Genomic DNA, 18,615 nt, shown 5'->3' with positions numbered 1-18,615 from the left:
CTTTCAAGCAGCATATGATGCTGACTCAAAGAATTGGATTAACTAAAGATTTGGATTGACTATGCCAATGTTGGTAAATGGGTCATGAAAATGTTTCAAAAGAAAAGTACTTGCACAGTCATATCTTTAATGAATACACATTCAACCAGATTTTTTTATTAGTAGAAATATAGGCATACTTAAGTAAAATCAAAGAGAAGAAATATAAAATAGGTGTGTTGATATTGTAATTGTATGTTGTTGTGCGTTTTTATTGTATTAAATACACACACACACACACACACACATATATATATATATATATATATATATATATATATATATCAATACAGATACAGGAAAAAAAAGTTTTAATACATTGCAGTACAGGCCCGTTTCGTGTGTCGTGCACTCATCAGCTGCTAAATGATGATTGTGTATTGATATTCAACTCCTCATTAGTTGAGCACTTATAGCAACACCATAGATGGTTTCGGGAAAAAAAAACAACGCTATATATATTTATATATATAATTTTTATTCAGTCAAAAAAACAATATTTTCTGCATACAACAATTACTATCATCTCCTAACCTTCAAGCTGTTGCTGAGAGAGGCAGTGTGAGATTCTGCCTTTCTGAGTGCCTCTGAACCCTCTTTCTCCAGTCTTTTGGCTTCGTCAGGTTTCAGGGAGTCAGTCAGGAACTGTTGGTAAGAAAGTGCTTCTTGGAGGCTCAGATGCAATTTTTCACCCTCCTCCAATGCCACCTAATAACAAAAGACCATAATGAGGAAGGGTTTTGAAATCATGACTTGTACATTTGAAATATAATGCCTAAATACATTATATTTTGAATTATATTTGCATTATATTTTGAATGAGGATTAAAAGACTGACAAATATCACAAACATCCAGTACATTAGTGTTGCAGCATTAGAATGTATAACTTAAGACTATAAATGGCTACCAACCTTTAACATGAAAATGCACTGGATTATTAGCTCAAAAATGTAAACACAAAAAGTCCACTACTGTGTAGGTTTCAGTGAGCTAGGCACTTAAACCCCAATTACCCCAAAAAAAAGCAGCACAGTAGCAATCAGCGGAGGATTTAGCTGTATTCGGCAAAACCCACATGTGAATGTTTGTCACTGTATAAATGCAAGGCAGGGCGTGTCTCTAAAAGAGCATGAGTACTAAACGAAATTGGCCCTGGTGAAATAAAGAAAACAAAACAATTACACATATAGACGTGCACACACACACACACGCACCTGCACAGAGGAAGTGGACTCTGATGACTCTGATGGCTTGCCTTGGTTCCATTGCTGCAAAGCTTGGAGACAGACTGTGAGGTATTGAGCTGTATTCATCGTGCAGAAACTCTGCCGCTCAGTCAGCCTGGACCTTAGACTGTAGAGAAAATCCCATTAAATCAAAGAGAATTTTGCACAAAAGTGTCTCACTATACTTTATACCAATACTAGGGTTGTTGCTACCATTCGAGTACCATTCATGTGTGGCAGCCGCTTCTCCCTCTCTTAGCCCCCCCTTCCCATCCATACCTGTATGTTTGTGCTATGTTTATCTGTTGTCTTGTTTCACCCCATTTATTGTAAAGCGACTTTGAGTGTTAGAAAAGTGCTATATAAGATTTATTTATTATTATTATTAAAGTATAGGGACTTTTAGATAACAATCCTAAAAACATAATGCAGCCTGCTTTCTTAAAATATCCAGGCAATAAAGCAATGTGGTTGAGAAGTGTATGATGTATGTACATATGTATGTGTGTGTGTGTGTGTGTGTGTGTGTGTGTGTGTGTGTGTGTGTGTGTGTGTGTGTGTGTGTGTGTGTGTGTGTGTGTGTGTGTATGTGAATTTAGGGACTCATCTCAATGGCTGGTAAGGCGGATGAAGAAATGGGACCACAGTCATCTTGGACTCCATACCACTGGATCCTGACACAGATCTGTCAAGGACCATGTGGTGGCTATCTGTGCACCAGTCTCCCCACATTAAACAAAGTCATGCACATGTGTCCTACATAAAGGGAATCCACCCTAACCAAAGGAGTTGAATCAAGTGCAACTGGACTTGGTATATATCCGTGAAGACGTTCACAGATATATACCAAGTCCAGTTGCACTTGATTCAACTCCTTTGGATAACCATGACCTGGATGAATGAGAACATTCACAGACAATCTACCCTAACATCCTGGATTAAGTCCTATGGCGACCAACAAGTGGCAACGGGGGCAGGATTGTGAGATCTGGAAGCCCCAAGTCATGAACTGGCACATCAGGCAGTGGGTGTTAGATTCAGTCGCTGGGAACGAGGTAGAAAGAACCCTTTGCTAGCTGCACCCATGACTGAGCAGCCCTCTTTAGGATCCACTCTGCTCACCACACCTGGGGAAGGGGCTAGAAAAGGTTCCCTAAAAATAGCCTGCCTCAAACGTCCTGACTGTTTTGCTGTGTCCAGAGGGATCACTACATGCAGTCAGAAACATAGAAACATGAACTTTGGAGCCTGGAATTTGCACACACTGATGGATAGTGCCACCAGTGACAGACCTTAGAGGAGAACCGCAATCACTGCGAGAAAACTGAAGAGATGCCATATTGATATAGCTGCCCTTTCTGAAACCCGATGGGCAGACAAAGGACAACTGAAGGAGGAGAAGGGTGGCTAAACTTTCTTATGGAAAGGAAAAGTTGCTGATGAGCCCAGGATCCATGGTGTTGCAATCAGGAACCAGATCATCAGCCACCTGTCTGGACTTCCTGTGGGGATCAGTGAGCGTCTCATGACCATCTGTCTGGTGCTTACAAACAACCAGATGGCAACAGATGTGAGTGCCTATGCCCCTACTTTAGAATCTGAAGAGGAAGTAAAAGAGACCTTCTACACCTGCTTAGACGAGACACTGCCAAGAATCCCCAAGGAGGATAAGATTATTCTCCAAGGAGATTTCAATGCCAGGGTCGGCCAGAATCAACACCTCTGAAAGGGCACTATAGGAAAGGAAGGCATCGGGGACATCAACTCCAGTGGAGTTCTGCTTTTTAGCAAATGTGCTCAGTACGACCTCACCATCACTATCTCTGTTTCACCAGAAAAACAAATTTAAGGCATCTTGGAGACACCCCACTCCAAACAGTGGCATCTCCTGGACTTTGTCATTGTATGATCCAGGGATGACTGCTGGACAAATCATCACCATCATTACATGATGATGCTGGTTGCGTGGCTTGGGTCCTGGACTGCTCCGTTGGCATGTGGACACTGCTTGGCATCCTGTGCATCATGTTCTTCATAAATTATGTCCATTATAATTCTGTTATCCTCTTTCAATGTTGTATTATGTAAATTGCGTGAAAACAACATCCATTGCACGCTGTCCGTCTTGGGAGAGAGATCCCTCCTCTGTTGCTCTCCCTGAGGTTTCTTCCTATTTTTTCTCCCTGTTAAAGGGGTTTTTTAGGGAGTTGTTCCTTATCCGATGAGAGGGTCTAAGGACAGGATGTTGTGTTGCTGTTAAGCCCACTGAGGCAAATTTGTAATTTGTGATATTGGGCTATACAAATAAAATTGATTTGATTTGATTTTGATCACCTCATCTGCTCCACGATGGCCATCAAACTCAAGAGGAAGAGGAGGTTGCAAAAGCAGATCCAGCCAAGAGGGAACCTTGAAAGCCTGAATGAAACTGCCACCCAGCAGTGGCTTCATCCTCTCTTAGGGAAACCCTAGAACAGGTATCCTGATGACATTGAGAAGCACTGGAGCCTGCTCAAATTAACCATCCTCAACACCTACAAAAACACCCTTGGGTACAAGTCCAGAAAACACCAGGACTGGTTTAATGAGAATGACAGAGATAGAACAGCTCCTTTTCCAAGAAAAGGAAAGCCTTTCGTGCCTGGCAAAATGATGTAACCTGCAAGTGGCTCACTCCAGAGCCAAGGCAGACATCCAGAGATGGGTGAGGGAGCTTAAGAACTCCTGGTGGACAGAAAAGGCTCTGGAAATCCAGTGGCTGGCAGACTCAGGTGACACCAGTCGCTGTTGTAGTGCTACTAAGGCCATCTATGGGCCAAAGAACTGTGGCATAAACCCCCTGCGCTCAAAGGACGGGCAGGAGCTTCTGAAGGACAACGAGTCCATTAACGCCTGGTGGAAGGAGCACTTCCAGGAACTCTTCAACTGCACCTCACCTCACCTAGGTCGTCCGTCAGGATACCCCAAACTCCTCAACCGCAACAGCACAGCTGAACCAGACATTGCCAGCCACTTTCCCCAGAGTCCAATCAGAGAGGACATTGGGGAACCTCCCACCATGACAGAGGTTCAAGATGCCATCAGGAGCCTGAAGAACAACAAGGCCGCCGGTCCAGATGGGATCCCAGCTGAGATCTTACAGGAAGGTGGACCACAGCTCCTGTATCATATCCATGCCCTCCTCCTCAAGGTCTAGGAAAAAGAAGAACTTCCCACAGAGCTCAGGGATGCTCTAATAGTGGCCATATTCAATAAAGTGGACAAGGCGGAATGTGGAAACTCCAAGGGCATCTCACTCCTGTCAACAACTGGCTGAGGAAGTATTCCCAGAATCACAGTGTGGTTTCTGCCCATCCAGAGGTACAGCAGACATGATATTTACATCCTCCAACTCCAGGAAAAATGACGTGAACAAAGAACGTCTTTGTACGTGACTTTCATAGACCTGACAAAGGCCTTTGACTCAGTAGACCGCTGGGCTCTGTGGAGCACACTATCAAGATATGGCTGCCCTGACAGATACATCAGAATATTGAGGCTTCTACATGATGGCATGTCAGCCACAGTGCTCTGCAACAGCAGCCCTGAGTCAGAGCCCTTCACTGTGGAAACTGGGGTCAAACAGGGATGCATCATTGCACCCACCCTGTTTGCCATCTTTATTGCTGCCATACTCCACCTCATTGGCGAAGAGCTGCCACAGGAATCCCAATCCTATTAAGAACTGACAGCAGCCTCTTCAACCTTAATAGGTTCAAGGCCAAGAGCAAAGTCTGCAACACCACCATCGTGGAGCTTCAGTATGCAGATGACAACGCCATTGCAGCACACTCTGCAGAAGACCTCCCGGAAATTCTGAATGCCTTTGCCACAGCATACAAAGGCCGGGGCCTAGCTTTAAACATCAAGAAGACCCAGGTCTTGATCAACCGCCACCCAACCAGCCATCTACCCAGCCCGCCATAAAATAATAACCTTATTTATATAGCACTTTTCTAAAGCAATGCTACAAAGTGCTTTACAAAGAAATAAAACCAGACAAGGTAAAAATAAGCGTAAGACCAAATAAGTAAGAGTTAAAATAAAAACTGTATAAATAAATAAAAACGAATATCAAACATTCATAAAAGCTTTCATAAAAACAAAAGTTTTAAGATGAGATTTAAAAGAAGCTAGAGACTTGGTTTGTCTTAGCTGAACAGCAAGAGCATTCCATAGTGTGGGGGCTCTAACAGCAAACGCCCGATCACCCTTTGTAACATGTCTGTGAATGTTCTCATTCATCCAGGTCATGGTTATCCAAAGGAGTTGAATCAAGTGCAACTGGACTTGGTATATATCCATGAAGACATTTCGCCTCTCATCCAGGAGGCTTCCTCAGTTCGTGCATTTTTGACTAGACCAAGCTAGTCTGACTGGCTGCTGATGAGACTCAGAATTTATCCTCTTGGAGTCGTTGTCAGAGCTATTGATATGCGTGGCTCTTTGTGATCTGATGTTTACCAACGCCCGTCGCTAACAGAGCCATAGATATGAGTGGCTCTTTTGTGTACCGATGTTATGGCCGCGCCCGTCGTTATCGGAGCTATTGATATGCGTGACTTTCCTGTGCTCCGATGTCCAGCCGGGCCTGTCGCCATCGGAGCTATTGATTTGCATTTGTTTAGCAGCGACGGTCATTGGGGGTGTTAGTTTCAACTTCATTGTTCAGTAAGAGTCGTTAGAGCAGTTAGTGACCGACTGTGGTTCTTGGAGGCTAGGCTTCTTGAGTCTCCTGGGGAGAGATGAAAGGACGGCATTGTAAGCGGGAGATAGGTGGTGTCGCAGACCTCCTCCTCTTTTGAGGGATGGTTTTTCTAGATTCGCATAGATGGCTTCCTTCACCCGTCTTTCAAACCATCTAGCTTCTCTGTCCAAAATGTGTATGTTGCTGTCCTCGAAGGAGTGTGTCTTCTCCTTTAGGTGTAGATAGACTGCTGAGTCTTGTCCTGAGGAGTTTGGTCTTCTGTGTTGGGCCATCCGTTTGTGTAGTGGTTGTTTGGTTCCATGCACGTTACAATATTTTGCCACCATGATTGAGAATTCTAGTGAAATCATGTCTTATATAAACCCTGGTAATCGACATTACCTCTTGTAATGATTATTTATAGAAGGGGTAATCATTGGGGGGATTTCAGAGGACGTAATTTCGCTAATCTTGGGGGCCCCCAGAAGGGCAGGGCCCTGGGGCCCGGGCCCCGTCGGCCCGTGCATTAATCCGTCCATGTGTCTTGGTACTATGAAGTGCTCTAAAACCAGACTGGAAACTGTTAAAAACACTATTAGTGTTCATAAAAGAAATCAACTGAGAAGAAATTACTCTCACCAGAACCTTAGATAGAAAAGACAATTTGGAGATTGGTCTGTAGTTACTTAGGGACAGGGATCTAAATTAGGTTTCATCAGCAATGGATGAAAATGGCACACTTAAAACTGTCGGGATAATAACCAGAGGCCAGAGAATTATTAAGAATTTGCAGAATAATGGGGCTGATAGTTGAAAATACCTCCTTGAGCAGCTTGGTGGGAAAGATGTCTAAGATGCAGGAGGAGGAGTTCATATTGGAGACTGTACTCTCTAAAACCGAAATTGTAATTGGTTGAAACTGGGTAAAAGAGACAGACTTAACATGGGGAATGGAATGAATGCAAGAGCCTGGCTGGATTTGGGATCTGATATTCTCTACCTTATTTACACAATGAGTGAGAAATTTTTTGGACAACTCAACATCAGGTTCAGAAAGAGAAGTGGAGGGACTGTTAATAACAGAATCAATTACCCTAAAGAGAACTTTAGGATTGTGATTATTTCTTGATATTAGATCAGAGAAGTCTTACATCCTTAACTGCCTTAAGGGTGTCATGTGCTAATTGGGATTTGTTGACGTTCTGGTGTCGTTCTGATTTTCTATGGAGTCTTCTAAGGGCACGAATGTGATCATTCAGCCAGGGGAGGTTATTTGATTTTTGTTTCCTAGTTTTGAATGGTCCAATTTGGTCGAGGATGCATTGATCACTGAATGAATTTAACAGTACATCCTGATTGAGGGGGGATAAAGAGGGATTAATGGATGATGAATTAAAAGCATCACAGAATTTAACTGCAGAGCCAGCATTGAGAATGCGAGAGCGTGTTTTAGGATAGTGACTAGGAATAGCAAGCTGTAATGGGACTTTGAAAATGACAGCTTTATGGTCAGATAGAGGCATATCCACCAGATTAAGACATTCAAGAGAGAAACCAGATGAGAGTACAAGGTCTAAGACGTGGCCTTTGGAATGTGTAGCCCTTTTAACAGATTGAATAAGGTTAAAAGAGTCTATAAGAGCCAAAAAAAGTGAAGTCAGGGAATGGGAAGGACAACACACCTGAATATTAATATCGCCAAGAATAAGCACCTTGTCATATTTTGGTATGACAATAAATAGAAGATCAGACAACTCAAGAGATAAAACTAACTGAATTAGGGGGCATGTAAATTAAGATGCAGATTAAAAGGGGAGGGCTAGTGATTAAAAAAAAGATAAAACCTCAAATGAGATAAAATTACCAAAAGTAACAGGATGGCACTTAAGACCTAACTTACAAAAAAAAAAAAACTCTACCAGAGGGCCTGGAAATATGAAAATATGCAAAATCAGGGGGGCTAGCCTCAGTCAGGGGAACGGTGTACCCTGAGGACAGCCATGTCTCAGCAATCATAAAAAAGTCCAGATTATTAGGAACAATGAAAGGACCCAGAGATCTCATGTTCAAGAGGCCAAAATTGTTTGGTGTCAAAGCAGAATTAAAACCAACGGGAATACAACAAATAGGATGCAAATTGTAGATATTTGCGCCAGATATTTGGTTATTGTTGTTTCTACTATTAGCTATGTCATGTGGATGAGAGGCATAGTGCCTAATAATAGTCTGTATGGGGAAAACTCCCAGCGAGAGGGTCGATGACAGATGAGGCCAGCAGAGGGAGTCAGCTGGTGGAACAGTACCATTGAGTGCCACCACAGGTGGAAGTGGAAGCTCTGGAGGGAAGCATGGGATGTAAACAGTCAGTCACATGGAGAGGACTGTACGGCATATTGCAGGTTGGCTGCTAGCATAAGGCTACCTAGCCTGTTTGGGTAGACTGTCAGATCTGAGACACAATCCCCCCCAAAAAAAAAAAAAAAAAGCAAAACAAAACAAAAAAGTGGACAACAAAATTATTGAAAATGTTGATCACTTCCCCTACCTCAGCAGTGCTCTCTCCTCAAAAGCTGACATCGACTCTGAGGTCATCCATCGCATGAGTTGTGCCAGTGGCACTTACGCTAGACTCAGGAAAAGTCTCTGAAGACCGAGACCTAAAGGCCCAAACAAAACTCCTGGTCCACAGAGCTGTTGTTCTCCCCACCCTGCTGTATGGAACAGAGTCATGGACCATCTACAGCAGGCACCTGAGAGTCCTGGAACAATATCACCAAAGATCCTTATGAATGATCCTGAGGATCAGCTGGAAGGACAGACTCACCGACATCAGCGTTCTGGAAAACGCCAACATGACTAGCACCACCACCACAATAATGCAGCACCAACTCTGATAGACAGGTCATGTCATCTGCATGTCCAAGACACGTCTCCCCAAACAAATCCTGTACTCCCAATTGAAGGAAGGTCAGCGAGCTCCCGGCAGGCAAAAGAAACGTTTCAACAACAATATCAAGACCAGTCTGAAGAAATTCAATGTCACATCAAGCAACTGGGAAGACATTGCACTGGATAGGCGCTCCTGGAAGAAATCGTGGCAGGAAGGAGCTGCATGTCATGAAATGGACCGCCACTGTGCTGCAGAGAAAAAGCGACAGAACCGCAAGGAGAGAGACAGGAAAAGGCTCAACTGCCACCACCAACCACCACTACCACTTTCCCCTGTCCACACTGCACCAAAATATGTGGATCACGGGTCAGCCTCTACAGCAATCTGTAGACCCACAAGTAGACAACCCAACGGAGAGGACAGTCATACTTGCTTCGAATGACTGCCGATGATGATGGTGTGTGTGTGTGTGTGTGTGTGTGTGTGTGTGTGTGTGTGTGCACGTGTGTGCATGCATGCATTTGTGTCTCCATGCATGCTCTATGTGGGTACTCTTGTATGATATAGATTATAATTCAAAGCAGAAATCCATTCCTCTTTGTCATTCTCATTACGCAGAACATTTACTGTGGTATTCTGTCTGCATAACATACTTTTTGAAAGCTGAATATAAATATAAATATAGTGTGCCAGCTGAAAAGTCACAGAAGTGCTTAGTAACTACTGTATGCACTGTTTGAAATGCCCCTTCTACCTGCCTGTCACATGAATTGGTCTGACTAAGGCTTGGATTGTCACAAATCACTTTCCTGTAAATAACTTCTAAATTTTTCAAGCAATGACATATCTATGTAATTGCACAAATAATTGTAAAAAAAAAAAGAAAAGAAAAAAGGATAACATGTATGATTTCTTTTGGTTGATTTTACAAAACCATGAAAGCAAACATCTGGATGAATCCAGCTGGAGTTGTACCCTGATGTTAGTGGTTATACAGCATCATAAATAATTATATCAAGCTGAAAGTAATGCAGGTGATGAAAGGACGCTGACAACATCTTCTTCTTTTCTTTCTTTTTTTTTAACAGCAGCTCGGCTTCATAATGAGTTGAATGTGTGCTTGTCTTGGTGGGATGCGGTACCTGTCACGCTGCTGACTGAGAGATTCCACCGCTGTGATAACGTCTGCCGGCATCTCGTCCATGGCAGCTGCAGACTTCATTTCTTGGTACAAATCATGAACTTTCACACCCAAACCTTCTAGTGACTTCTGACAGTTCTGAGAGGATAAAAGAACCGCGTTATCAGGATGTTGGAGGAGTACAATGATAAGGATTGTGAAGGACGTGCTGAAAACCTTTAGTGCTGCATCAGTTAAAATGTGTAAAAAAGTCTTATTCTGAGTGGTATCAGCATTGGGGTGAACTTTCTTTAAATTTTAGTTCAAGATAAATAAGCATTTAGTTTCGAATTGACCAAAACACAGGCATTACAGTATACTGGTTGGTATATTTTTTTCTAGTTTAGCCGCCGGGTGGGGGACATACAGCTATTGTTTTACATATCATTTTTCTTAAAAATGTAATGCAACTACACAGTATCAAAGCCATTTTAGTCACTGAGTATAGTAAATGTACAGAAATCTGCCCCGGTGACATTAATAGCCACCAGTAGAATTCATTAAAATATTTGTTTAGGTTCATTTGTCCCAAACCTCCTCGTAACACTTTTGTAGACCAACAGCAAACCAGGCTTGGAGGTTTGCCACCTGGAATGATGTACTGAGGCCTGAGAGTATTTGATCCATAAGAGTATTATATACTTGAGATATACTACTATACTTGAGATATACTACTTATATACGATATAGTATATACTTGAGAGTATTTGACCCATGTTTGCAAAGAGCACTGGAGCAATTCCATTTTTTTTCTGCCTTATTTTTTTTTTACTTTGTAAATGAAATTGCAGTGTTTTCAGCGGGACATTCTATTTAAAGCTGGAATCTTGACTGGAATCCGGGATTTAAAATTATTTTACCCATTTGCACCATGGAGTCAAGTTACTTCAAACTAACTGGCATCTTTACCATGGCTGGAGACACACTCTATATTCATTCATCCATTATCCAAACCGCTTATCCTTACTCAAGGTCGCGGGGATGCTGGAGCCTATCCCAGCAGTCACTGGGCGGCAGGCGGGGAGACACCCTGGACAGGCCGCCAGTCCATCACAGGGCCGACACACTCTATATATGGCTGAGATATTTGACCCGGTTGGATAACCGCTGGTGCCGCAGCAAACAGTTTTTTTTTGTTGATCCCCCCCTTTCTCCCAATTGTACTTGGCCAATTGCCCCCACTCTTCCTAGCCATCGTGGTTGCTGCTCCACACCCTCTGCTGATCTGGGGAGGGCTACAGACTACCACATGTCTCCTCCGATACACGTGGAGTTGCCAGCTGCTTCTTTTCATCTGACAGTGAGGCATTTCACCAGGGGGATACAGCGCATGGGAGGATCACGCTATTCCCCCAGCCCCCAAATAGGTGCCCTGATTCGACCAGAGGAGGCACTAGTGCAGTGACCAGGACACATACCCACATCCGGCTTCCCGCCCACAGGCACAGCCAATTGTGTCTGTAGGGACACCCAACCAAGCCGGAGGTAACACGGAGATTCGAACCAATGATCCCTGTGTTGGTAGGCAATGGAATAGACCACTACACTACCCGGATGCCCTGCAAACATGTTTCTACTCAAACAGGGAAAGATTTGAAATGCAGTGACAGCGTGGTGATGCTTCTATTGGAAAGGTAATCTACCAATTCTACGATCAATATAACAGCAGAGCAGTGTTCCCATATAGTTTTTTGATGTATTTTGCAATACATTAGATTGCCTGTGTTAACTTTGGTCAGAGGATACCATTTTTACACTGGTGGGAACTGGTTTTACTGCTGACCTGGTGGCACACAATCTGCAATGGCTGCTGCACCTTGTTTGTTGTCCTTGCTGCCAAACAGAAGGAACAGATCGAGGAACTCACAGATTTTCAGCTTTAAATAAAGTTTGGCTTGACTAATGACCTTGAGGCTGTGCCAGTGCTGCTGCAGCTGGGCTACATTGTTCTGCGGTTCACTGAAGCTGAGCGCCTGGTCCAGAGAACGGAGCTCCCACTGCAGGGCTGCTGCTCTCTCCCTCAGCCCCTGGGCCCTCCTGGCCAGCTGCCCGTCCAGCTCCTCCAACGTGGCCCCACAGTCTGCCAGACGATCCCTCACCTCCCTCTCTGAGGATGCAAGGAGCTCGTGGAGGTGGCTGACCTCCAGGGTTAGGGCGTCTCGACCTCCAGGGGTGCAGAAGCTCAGCAGGCTGTCTCTGACTGAGTCCAGCTCCCGCATCTCCCTCTCCTCCCTGCCTACTGTCTGGAGCAAGGCCTGGTCCGGCGTCCGAGGAGGAGAAATAAGCAATTAAAATCTGAAATTATTGGATAGTCAGTTGAGTTGGAAGCCAAAAACAAGTTTGACAATGTTCATTAATTGAAACCTTTATTTAACGTATTTTCTCTTGAACTATCCAACATACTCATTCTCCCTCGCTACCCACACATGAAATCATCCCTGTTTCGTTGACATCCCTGAAGGCTGATAACAGGGTTTTTATCATGAATTTTATTAATAGTGCCACATCTCCTCTCTAGTCTTAACATTATCTGTCTCAATTTAAAAAGTGTGGGCACTATATACACAATGGTATCTCAGATGGCTTTGAACTATGTGGGTTAGTCATGACTGGAGTGATTTCTTCACATCACTGTAGTGTAATATCTATTTTTCAATGAGGACAAACAGGTGCAGCTGTCAATGATCAACTTTTGTCATAAATCAAGATTGACGTGTGTGTGTGTGTGTGTGTGTGTTTGTTTATCTGACCTTTAGCGTGTTGACAGTGTTGTGCAGACCCTGTCTGTCTGCTGGAGAGGTTCCTAGTCCTTTAACCTGCTCTCTGAGCCAATCCTGAGCAGCTCCATGCTGCTCTATCAGCTGAGCACACTGCCGCTCAGTTAGGATGCCCATCTCAAAGCTGGCACCGGCCTCCTGTAAGAATAACAACAACAACAGCATGGGCATGGACTGCTAGTTAGACTGCATGGTAATCTTTTTTTTTTTGAGATACTTTATTGTTCCCCGTAGGGAAATTACGCTCTGCATTTAACCCATCCTAGCTGTGTAGCTAGGAGCAGTGGGCAGCCGCCGTGCAGCACCCGGGGACCAACTCCAGCTATTTCTTGCCATGCCTCGGTCAAGGGCACAGACAGGAGTACTAACCCTAACATGCATGTCTTTTTTGATGGCGGGGGAAACCGGACCACCCGGAGGAAACCCACCCCAGACATGGGGAGAACATGCAAACTCCACACAGAGCACGACCTGGGATGACCCCCAAGGTTGGACAACCCTGGGGTTCGATCCCAGCACCTTCTTGCTGTGAGGCGACAGCGCTAACCACTGCACCACCATGCTGCAAACCTAATCTACCTAACATAGTTACTGGGTCACTGCTGGTTCAATCCCCTACAGGTAGTCGCTGATTTGTGAAAAACTTCTAAGGGGGATGGTGGAGTCTGGTGGGTGGTGGGTAGAGGTGGCAAAGGTTTCAAAAAAACCCACAATCACCTTTAAAACTGCAGCCATCGACCAACATATTCTTAAATTGGAAAGATTTTGTTACATCAAGTATATATAAAAACTATTTGAGAACCCAGAAAAGACTGTCTTTGGTGTACAAGTCTCTAATATGGATAGAATTCAAATATTGATACAGATTTTTTATTGGTTTCTATGTAGTAACGTTCCTTGATTAAGATATAGTATCACACAGCGGCGTAAACCCAAAGGGGATAGATAGGGGAGATGGCAATTTGACAACAGGTTTTTTTTAGCAGTTTGTTTAATGGGGGGGATGGCATCCCCTTTGCATCCCCCCTACAATTGACCCCTGCCACAGCAACAATGAGCAACACACTGAGACCCTACCTACCCAGGCTTGCTGTTCTGACACACTGGTGAATATGGACGTGGATCTTATAAGGGCACACAAATGAGAAAATCTTCATATATAATGAGTAAATGGGTTATTGAATACTCTGTTTTGATTGAACAGATACAAAAGTTGTTCTTTTTTATTGCACCACACACCCATCCGTCCACAAAACCAGCATGGAAAAATATACCCAGTGTATTCACCGTTCTACCTTGTTGCCTATGTGTATTTTGCATGGGTTATTATGTGGGTTCATCTGTGTGCATCCATGTGATTATTGTTTTGTATTTGAGTACTGTGCTGTTATAACTACAGTGTTTAAGCTCCATATGTTGTATTCGGAATTTCTCTTTTCCTGTCTAAAGAAAATGTCCTATGGTTTAACCAAGCTGATATGCGCCACAGCCTCCTTCTTCGTGATATGCGAAGCATAATCACATCACATACAACTAGAGGAGTGCACTACGTGGAGTGCAGATCTCTACCAGGCGTACGTATCTCCCCTTGGTATTCAAACTTGGAGACAAACCCTTTTTTCGGCTACCGGGGGAAGGGAAACACACACACAAGGACAGGAAAACCAGTGTTTCTCCTGCCTGCATCCAAGTCGATTGAATGGGAAATATGGGGAAAAAAAGTTGTTGATATGCAGCGCTCAAACGTTTTCCCTGTCAGTCTGTGTATCTGCAGCCTCCAAGGTGGACCCTCGCATGAATGCGAGCAAGTCTAATATTAAATAACATCAGGCTATAATAATTTCAAAGCCCTTATTAAGACTTCAAATTAACCGTCAAGGATTTCATGATTATAAATGAATGAAGGCAAATAGCTGCTCTGCTGATTGACTCGTTCATAAAACAACGGTAAGAAAACATAGCTCAGCCATGGGAGACATTTTATTGTAGCTACTGAGGTGGTTTCCAGCTGTGACTGTGATGAATCCTACTCTTGAAATTGTAGTTTTGTATCAGAGTTTTAACATTGGAGACTATGGCACTTCCGCGTGGCGGCGAGGTGAATAAGGTGAATTATTTTTGGTTCATCCAGTGTTCCTCCAGTTCTCCTGTGCTGAGATCAGCAGTGAATGATTTGCTGGCTTGCGAAATACGACTTCTCGTTTACTTTCAAGAGTCATACCCGAATACATAATGTTTTGGGTTGGACACTGTCGCTGCCCGATCTGACTCAACTGTAGACGTGAGTGGCACATTCATACGGTTGACTTAGATGGGGCAGCGATGGAGAGCAGTGTTGGTCGAGCGAGCTAGAGAGTAATGAAGGGAGGGAGCAGAGATAGCGAGAACAAACTTTTTTTGAAGGTTTTGAATAACTAAACCACGAGGGATTCTTCATCATACAGTCATAACTGTGCACAAAAATTTTAGGCTGACAGGTTCAGTAGTTTGCGAGATTAGCCGCAAACGAATACACATGCAGACATACATAGACACACAGACACAGACACACAGACACAGACACAGACACACACACACACACACACAAACAAATGACCAAACACATAATCCCCTCCAGGCTGGAGGGGATAATAAACTATATGATTATGAAGGAGGAAGAGGTAAAGAGTGAATATAAGAGAAGAAGAAGAGTCATATTTGCACAACACTTCATAGCAGTGTTATAAGGCATTATACGATAGAGGGAAAGCAATACTTTGATAGTTAAAAATAATAGCATGAACTAAATGATTTTCACTAGCCTTTTTTTATGCGGGGTAGCCGTTTTCCTGTTATCACAAACAGGTTAACTCACCGTGAGCTCTTTGAGCAGAGCAGGGATGGATTCCTCCATTGCAGCCCAACCCGGGTCTGTCCATGCTGGATCCTGAGTGGTCTGAAAAAGCTCCAAACCCTGGAGGTTTAAATTAGAGAGAGCATAGTGGCTGTCATACGTTTTCTCTGAGGACCAACTTTTTAGAATAAATATGTTAGTCGACCCCAAATGATTTTGTGAGCTACTCTACTCTCCCAAGATAGTCTCTGTTTCTATTTTGGTATTTTTTTTTGGGACTTTTCCTCGATTAAACATGTAAATTTAGATTAACAACAGACACGTCCAAATATACCAATGGTTTAGAAAATCCCAAAGAACTTCTGAACAAAAGGAAACAACAGCAAAAAAAATTTAAAAAAAATACAACAATAAAACTAAAAAACCCACTGAGGAAAAATCAATATGATATAAACTGATGTCTATATGGTATACAGAATAACTGTATACAGTATATACTGATGTCAACATGGTATACCCTGCTGTTTGTGATAAAACGTGGAGACTGGTTAACTAAACTCCACTTCATACCACAAATAAGCAATATAATTATTAAAGAGATCTTGAAATGTGTGTGAATTGTGTGTTTATCCAAAGGGCACTGTACCTGTGTGCGGAGAGCTGAAAAGATAGGCGCCAAGGCTCTGGTGCTGTCCAGGAGGGCTCGAACCTCCTCTACGGCCTGTCTCCGGTCCCCCAGGCCCGGCCAGGCAAAGAGACGGGGCAGGCCGGCCACTTGTTTCTGGAGTGCCGCCAAACGGTCCTGGACTTGGCTTCGCTGGCGCTGACAAGACACCAGGTTCTCCACAACACCTTTCAGCTGTCTGAAGGGTTAATGATAGACAACTGAGAATCAGAATCTCAACCTGCACCATTTTTCAGAGAAAGATAAATGAAATAACAGAGCAATTCCCACTGAACCACAGAAAGGGACATTGTGCGATTTCCTTCACTTTTCAATTTTTCTACAACTTTATTAACTGACTGCTGGGATAGGCTCCAGCATCCCCGCGAACCTGAGAGCAGGATAAGCAGTTCAGATAATGGATGGATGGATGGATTTATCAACTGAGTCCGGGTAACATAGCGGTCTATTCCGTTGCCTACCAACATGAGGATAGCTGGGTTGAATCCCTGTGTTACCTCCGGCTTGGTCGGGCGTCCCTACAGACACAATTGGCCGTGTCTGCGGGTGGGAAGCCGGATGTGAGTATGTGTCCTGGTCGTTGCACTAGCGCCTCCTCTGGTCAGTCAGGGTGCCTGTTCAGGGGGGAGGGTGAGCTGGGGGGGAATAGCGTGATCCTCCCACACGCTACGTCCCCCTGGTGATACTCCTCACTGTCAGGTGAAAAGAAGTGGCTGGCAACTCCACATGTATCGGAGGAGGCATGTGGTAGTCTGCAGCCCTCCCTGGAGTGGCAGACGGGGTGGAGCAGCGACCAGGACAGCTTGGAAAATAGGGTAATTGGCCAAGTACAATCGGGGATAAAGGGGGGGGGGTGTCACACAAAAAAAAGAAAAGAAAAAGAAAAGAACTTTATCAACTGAAAATGTGTCCTGGTGGCTTGACAAAAGTATTAACTTGTGACAGCCACACTGAAAAGAAGTTATACTGCACATTACGATTTCAACATTTCTTTCACTGGGATACCAGTGTAGGAGGTCACTGAGTGATCAGAAATCACTGGGAAGCAGCACTCAAACAGTTTGTCCCTAATACACATTTCCAAATATGTCTGTGTATCTATCAGTCTGTCGATCACTCACTCAGTCGGAATAAGAATATTACACATCAATATATCAGATATATTGATGATACGTCAGTATGAATGGGAACAAGTTCACAGTAGGATTTTCCTAACCAAGTGCATGTAATCCGTCAGTCTACTGCCCGATGCACTCTGGTTCCAGCCCTCCACGACCCTGAATTGGACTGAGTGGGTATAGACAACCAATGAATGAGTGTGTTACGTGTCGCCATACCTCTGTACCTCCTCGGTGTCCTGTAGGAGGGTTCTCCACTGCTCCTCTGTGTCTTTTACTGTTTGCTGGACCTCCTGTCTCCTGATTTCCTCCAGGTTCACATTCCCCCAGAGACTCTGCCCTCGCCTCCTCAGCTCCAGCAAAGCACCCTCTCCTTTAGACTTGGAGGACAATACGGTCTGAAGACAAAACCAAAACGCTTTATCACAAGCCATGTACATGAACAGTCGGTGAGAACAGATTGAGGACTGAATATGTGTTAATCAGAGTTCTGTGTGGTTGTTATGTGGCTCTTATACGTCTGTTTGTAAACCATCATTGATGTAAAGTTACCATTAATGGCCTTATTCCCATAAAATCTCTTGTAAAAGGAGCACGTGGCTCAAATTCTACATGAGCCTCTCATTCTGATCTTCTTGCTTATGTGATAACCTTTATTGTCAAATAACTACAAAATATAGCACAAGGGCTGCTCTGCTTTAAAGTGACAATCCTGAAGATTTACAAGCAAACACATTTCCTCGATGATACTTGACCTTGTTGGATTTTTAAGACACGTAATAGGTCTCTAGCTGCTCATGTTAACGGTTATTGCTGGGTAGGACTCTGCTGAAAAAATGACACGGGGCATAGTGATGCAGTTTACGTCTTCCTCGTAGCAGTCTGATGCAAAAGAATACGGCAGCTAACAGTAAATTTTAATTAACAAAGCTGTTGAGGCTAGCAGGCAGATATAGTGAAACAGGCTCTTAAACCTTTAACCTATAAATACTACACCATCAATAGTTAAACCCTGGTTTTATCACGTGTTTTTTTTATGTGGAGAGGGTGCAGGCAGACATGACAGCACTGGTGATTGTTTCATTCTGCATGGACCTCTGAAATTAGAAGTGCACAAACACCGCTGCAGTTACCCTGTA

General features: G+C 43.7%; 1 protein-coding gene across 1 annotated transcript in view; it reads right to left on the bottom strand.

Annotated features, from left to right (window-relative positions):
- syne2b (spectrin repeat containing, nuclear envelope 2b) overlaps positions 1–18,615 on the bottom strand; it is a 268,255-nt gene that overhangs the window by 162,524 nt on the left and 87,116 nt on the right. Inside the window, exons 54-61 of the mRNA XM_056295430.1 lie at positions 17,696–17,874; positions 16,320–16,536; positions 15,695–15,793; positions 12,814–12,978; positions 11,971–12,318; positions 10,026–10,162; positions 1,256–1,394; positions 574–747 (exon numbers count right to left, since the gene is read on the bottom strand). Coding sequence (XP_056151405.1) covers positions 574–747; positions 1,256–1,394; positions 10,026–10,162; positions 11,971–12,318; positions 12,814–12,978; positions 15,695–15,793; positions 16,320–16,536; positions 17,696–17,874 — 1,458 coding nt within the window. The remainder of the gene's footprint in view (positions 1–573; positions 748–1,255; positions 1,395–10,025; positions 10,163–11,970; positions 12,319–12,813; positions 12,979–15,694; positions 15,794–16,319; positions 16,537–17,695; positions 17,875–18,615) is intronic.

Source organism: Lampris incognitus, chromosome 16, assembly GCF_029633865.1.
Source record: "Lampris incognitus isolate fLamInc1 chromosome 16, fLamInc1.hap2, whole genome shotgun sequence".
Lineage (NCBI taxonomy): Eukaryota > Metazoa > Chordata > Actinopteri > Lampriformes > Lampridae > Lampris > Lampris incognitus.
This window is presented reverse-complemented; position numbering and strand designations above follow the sequence as displayed.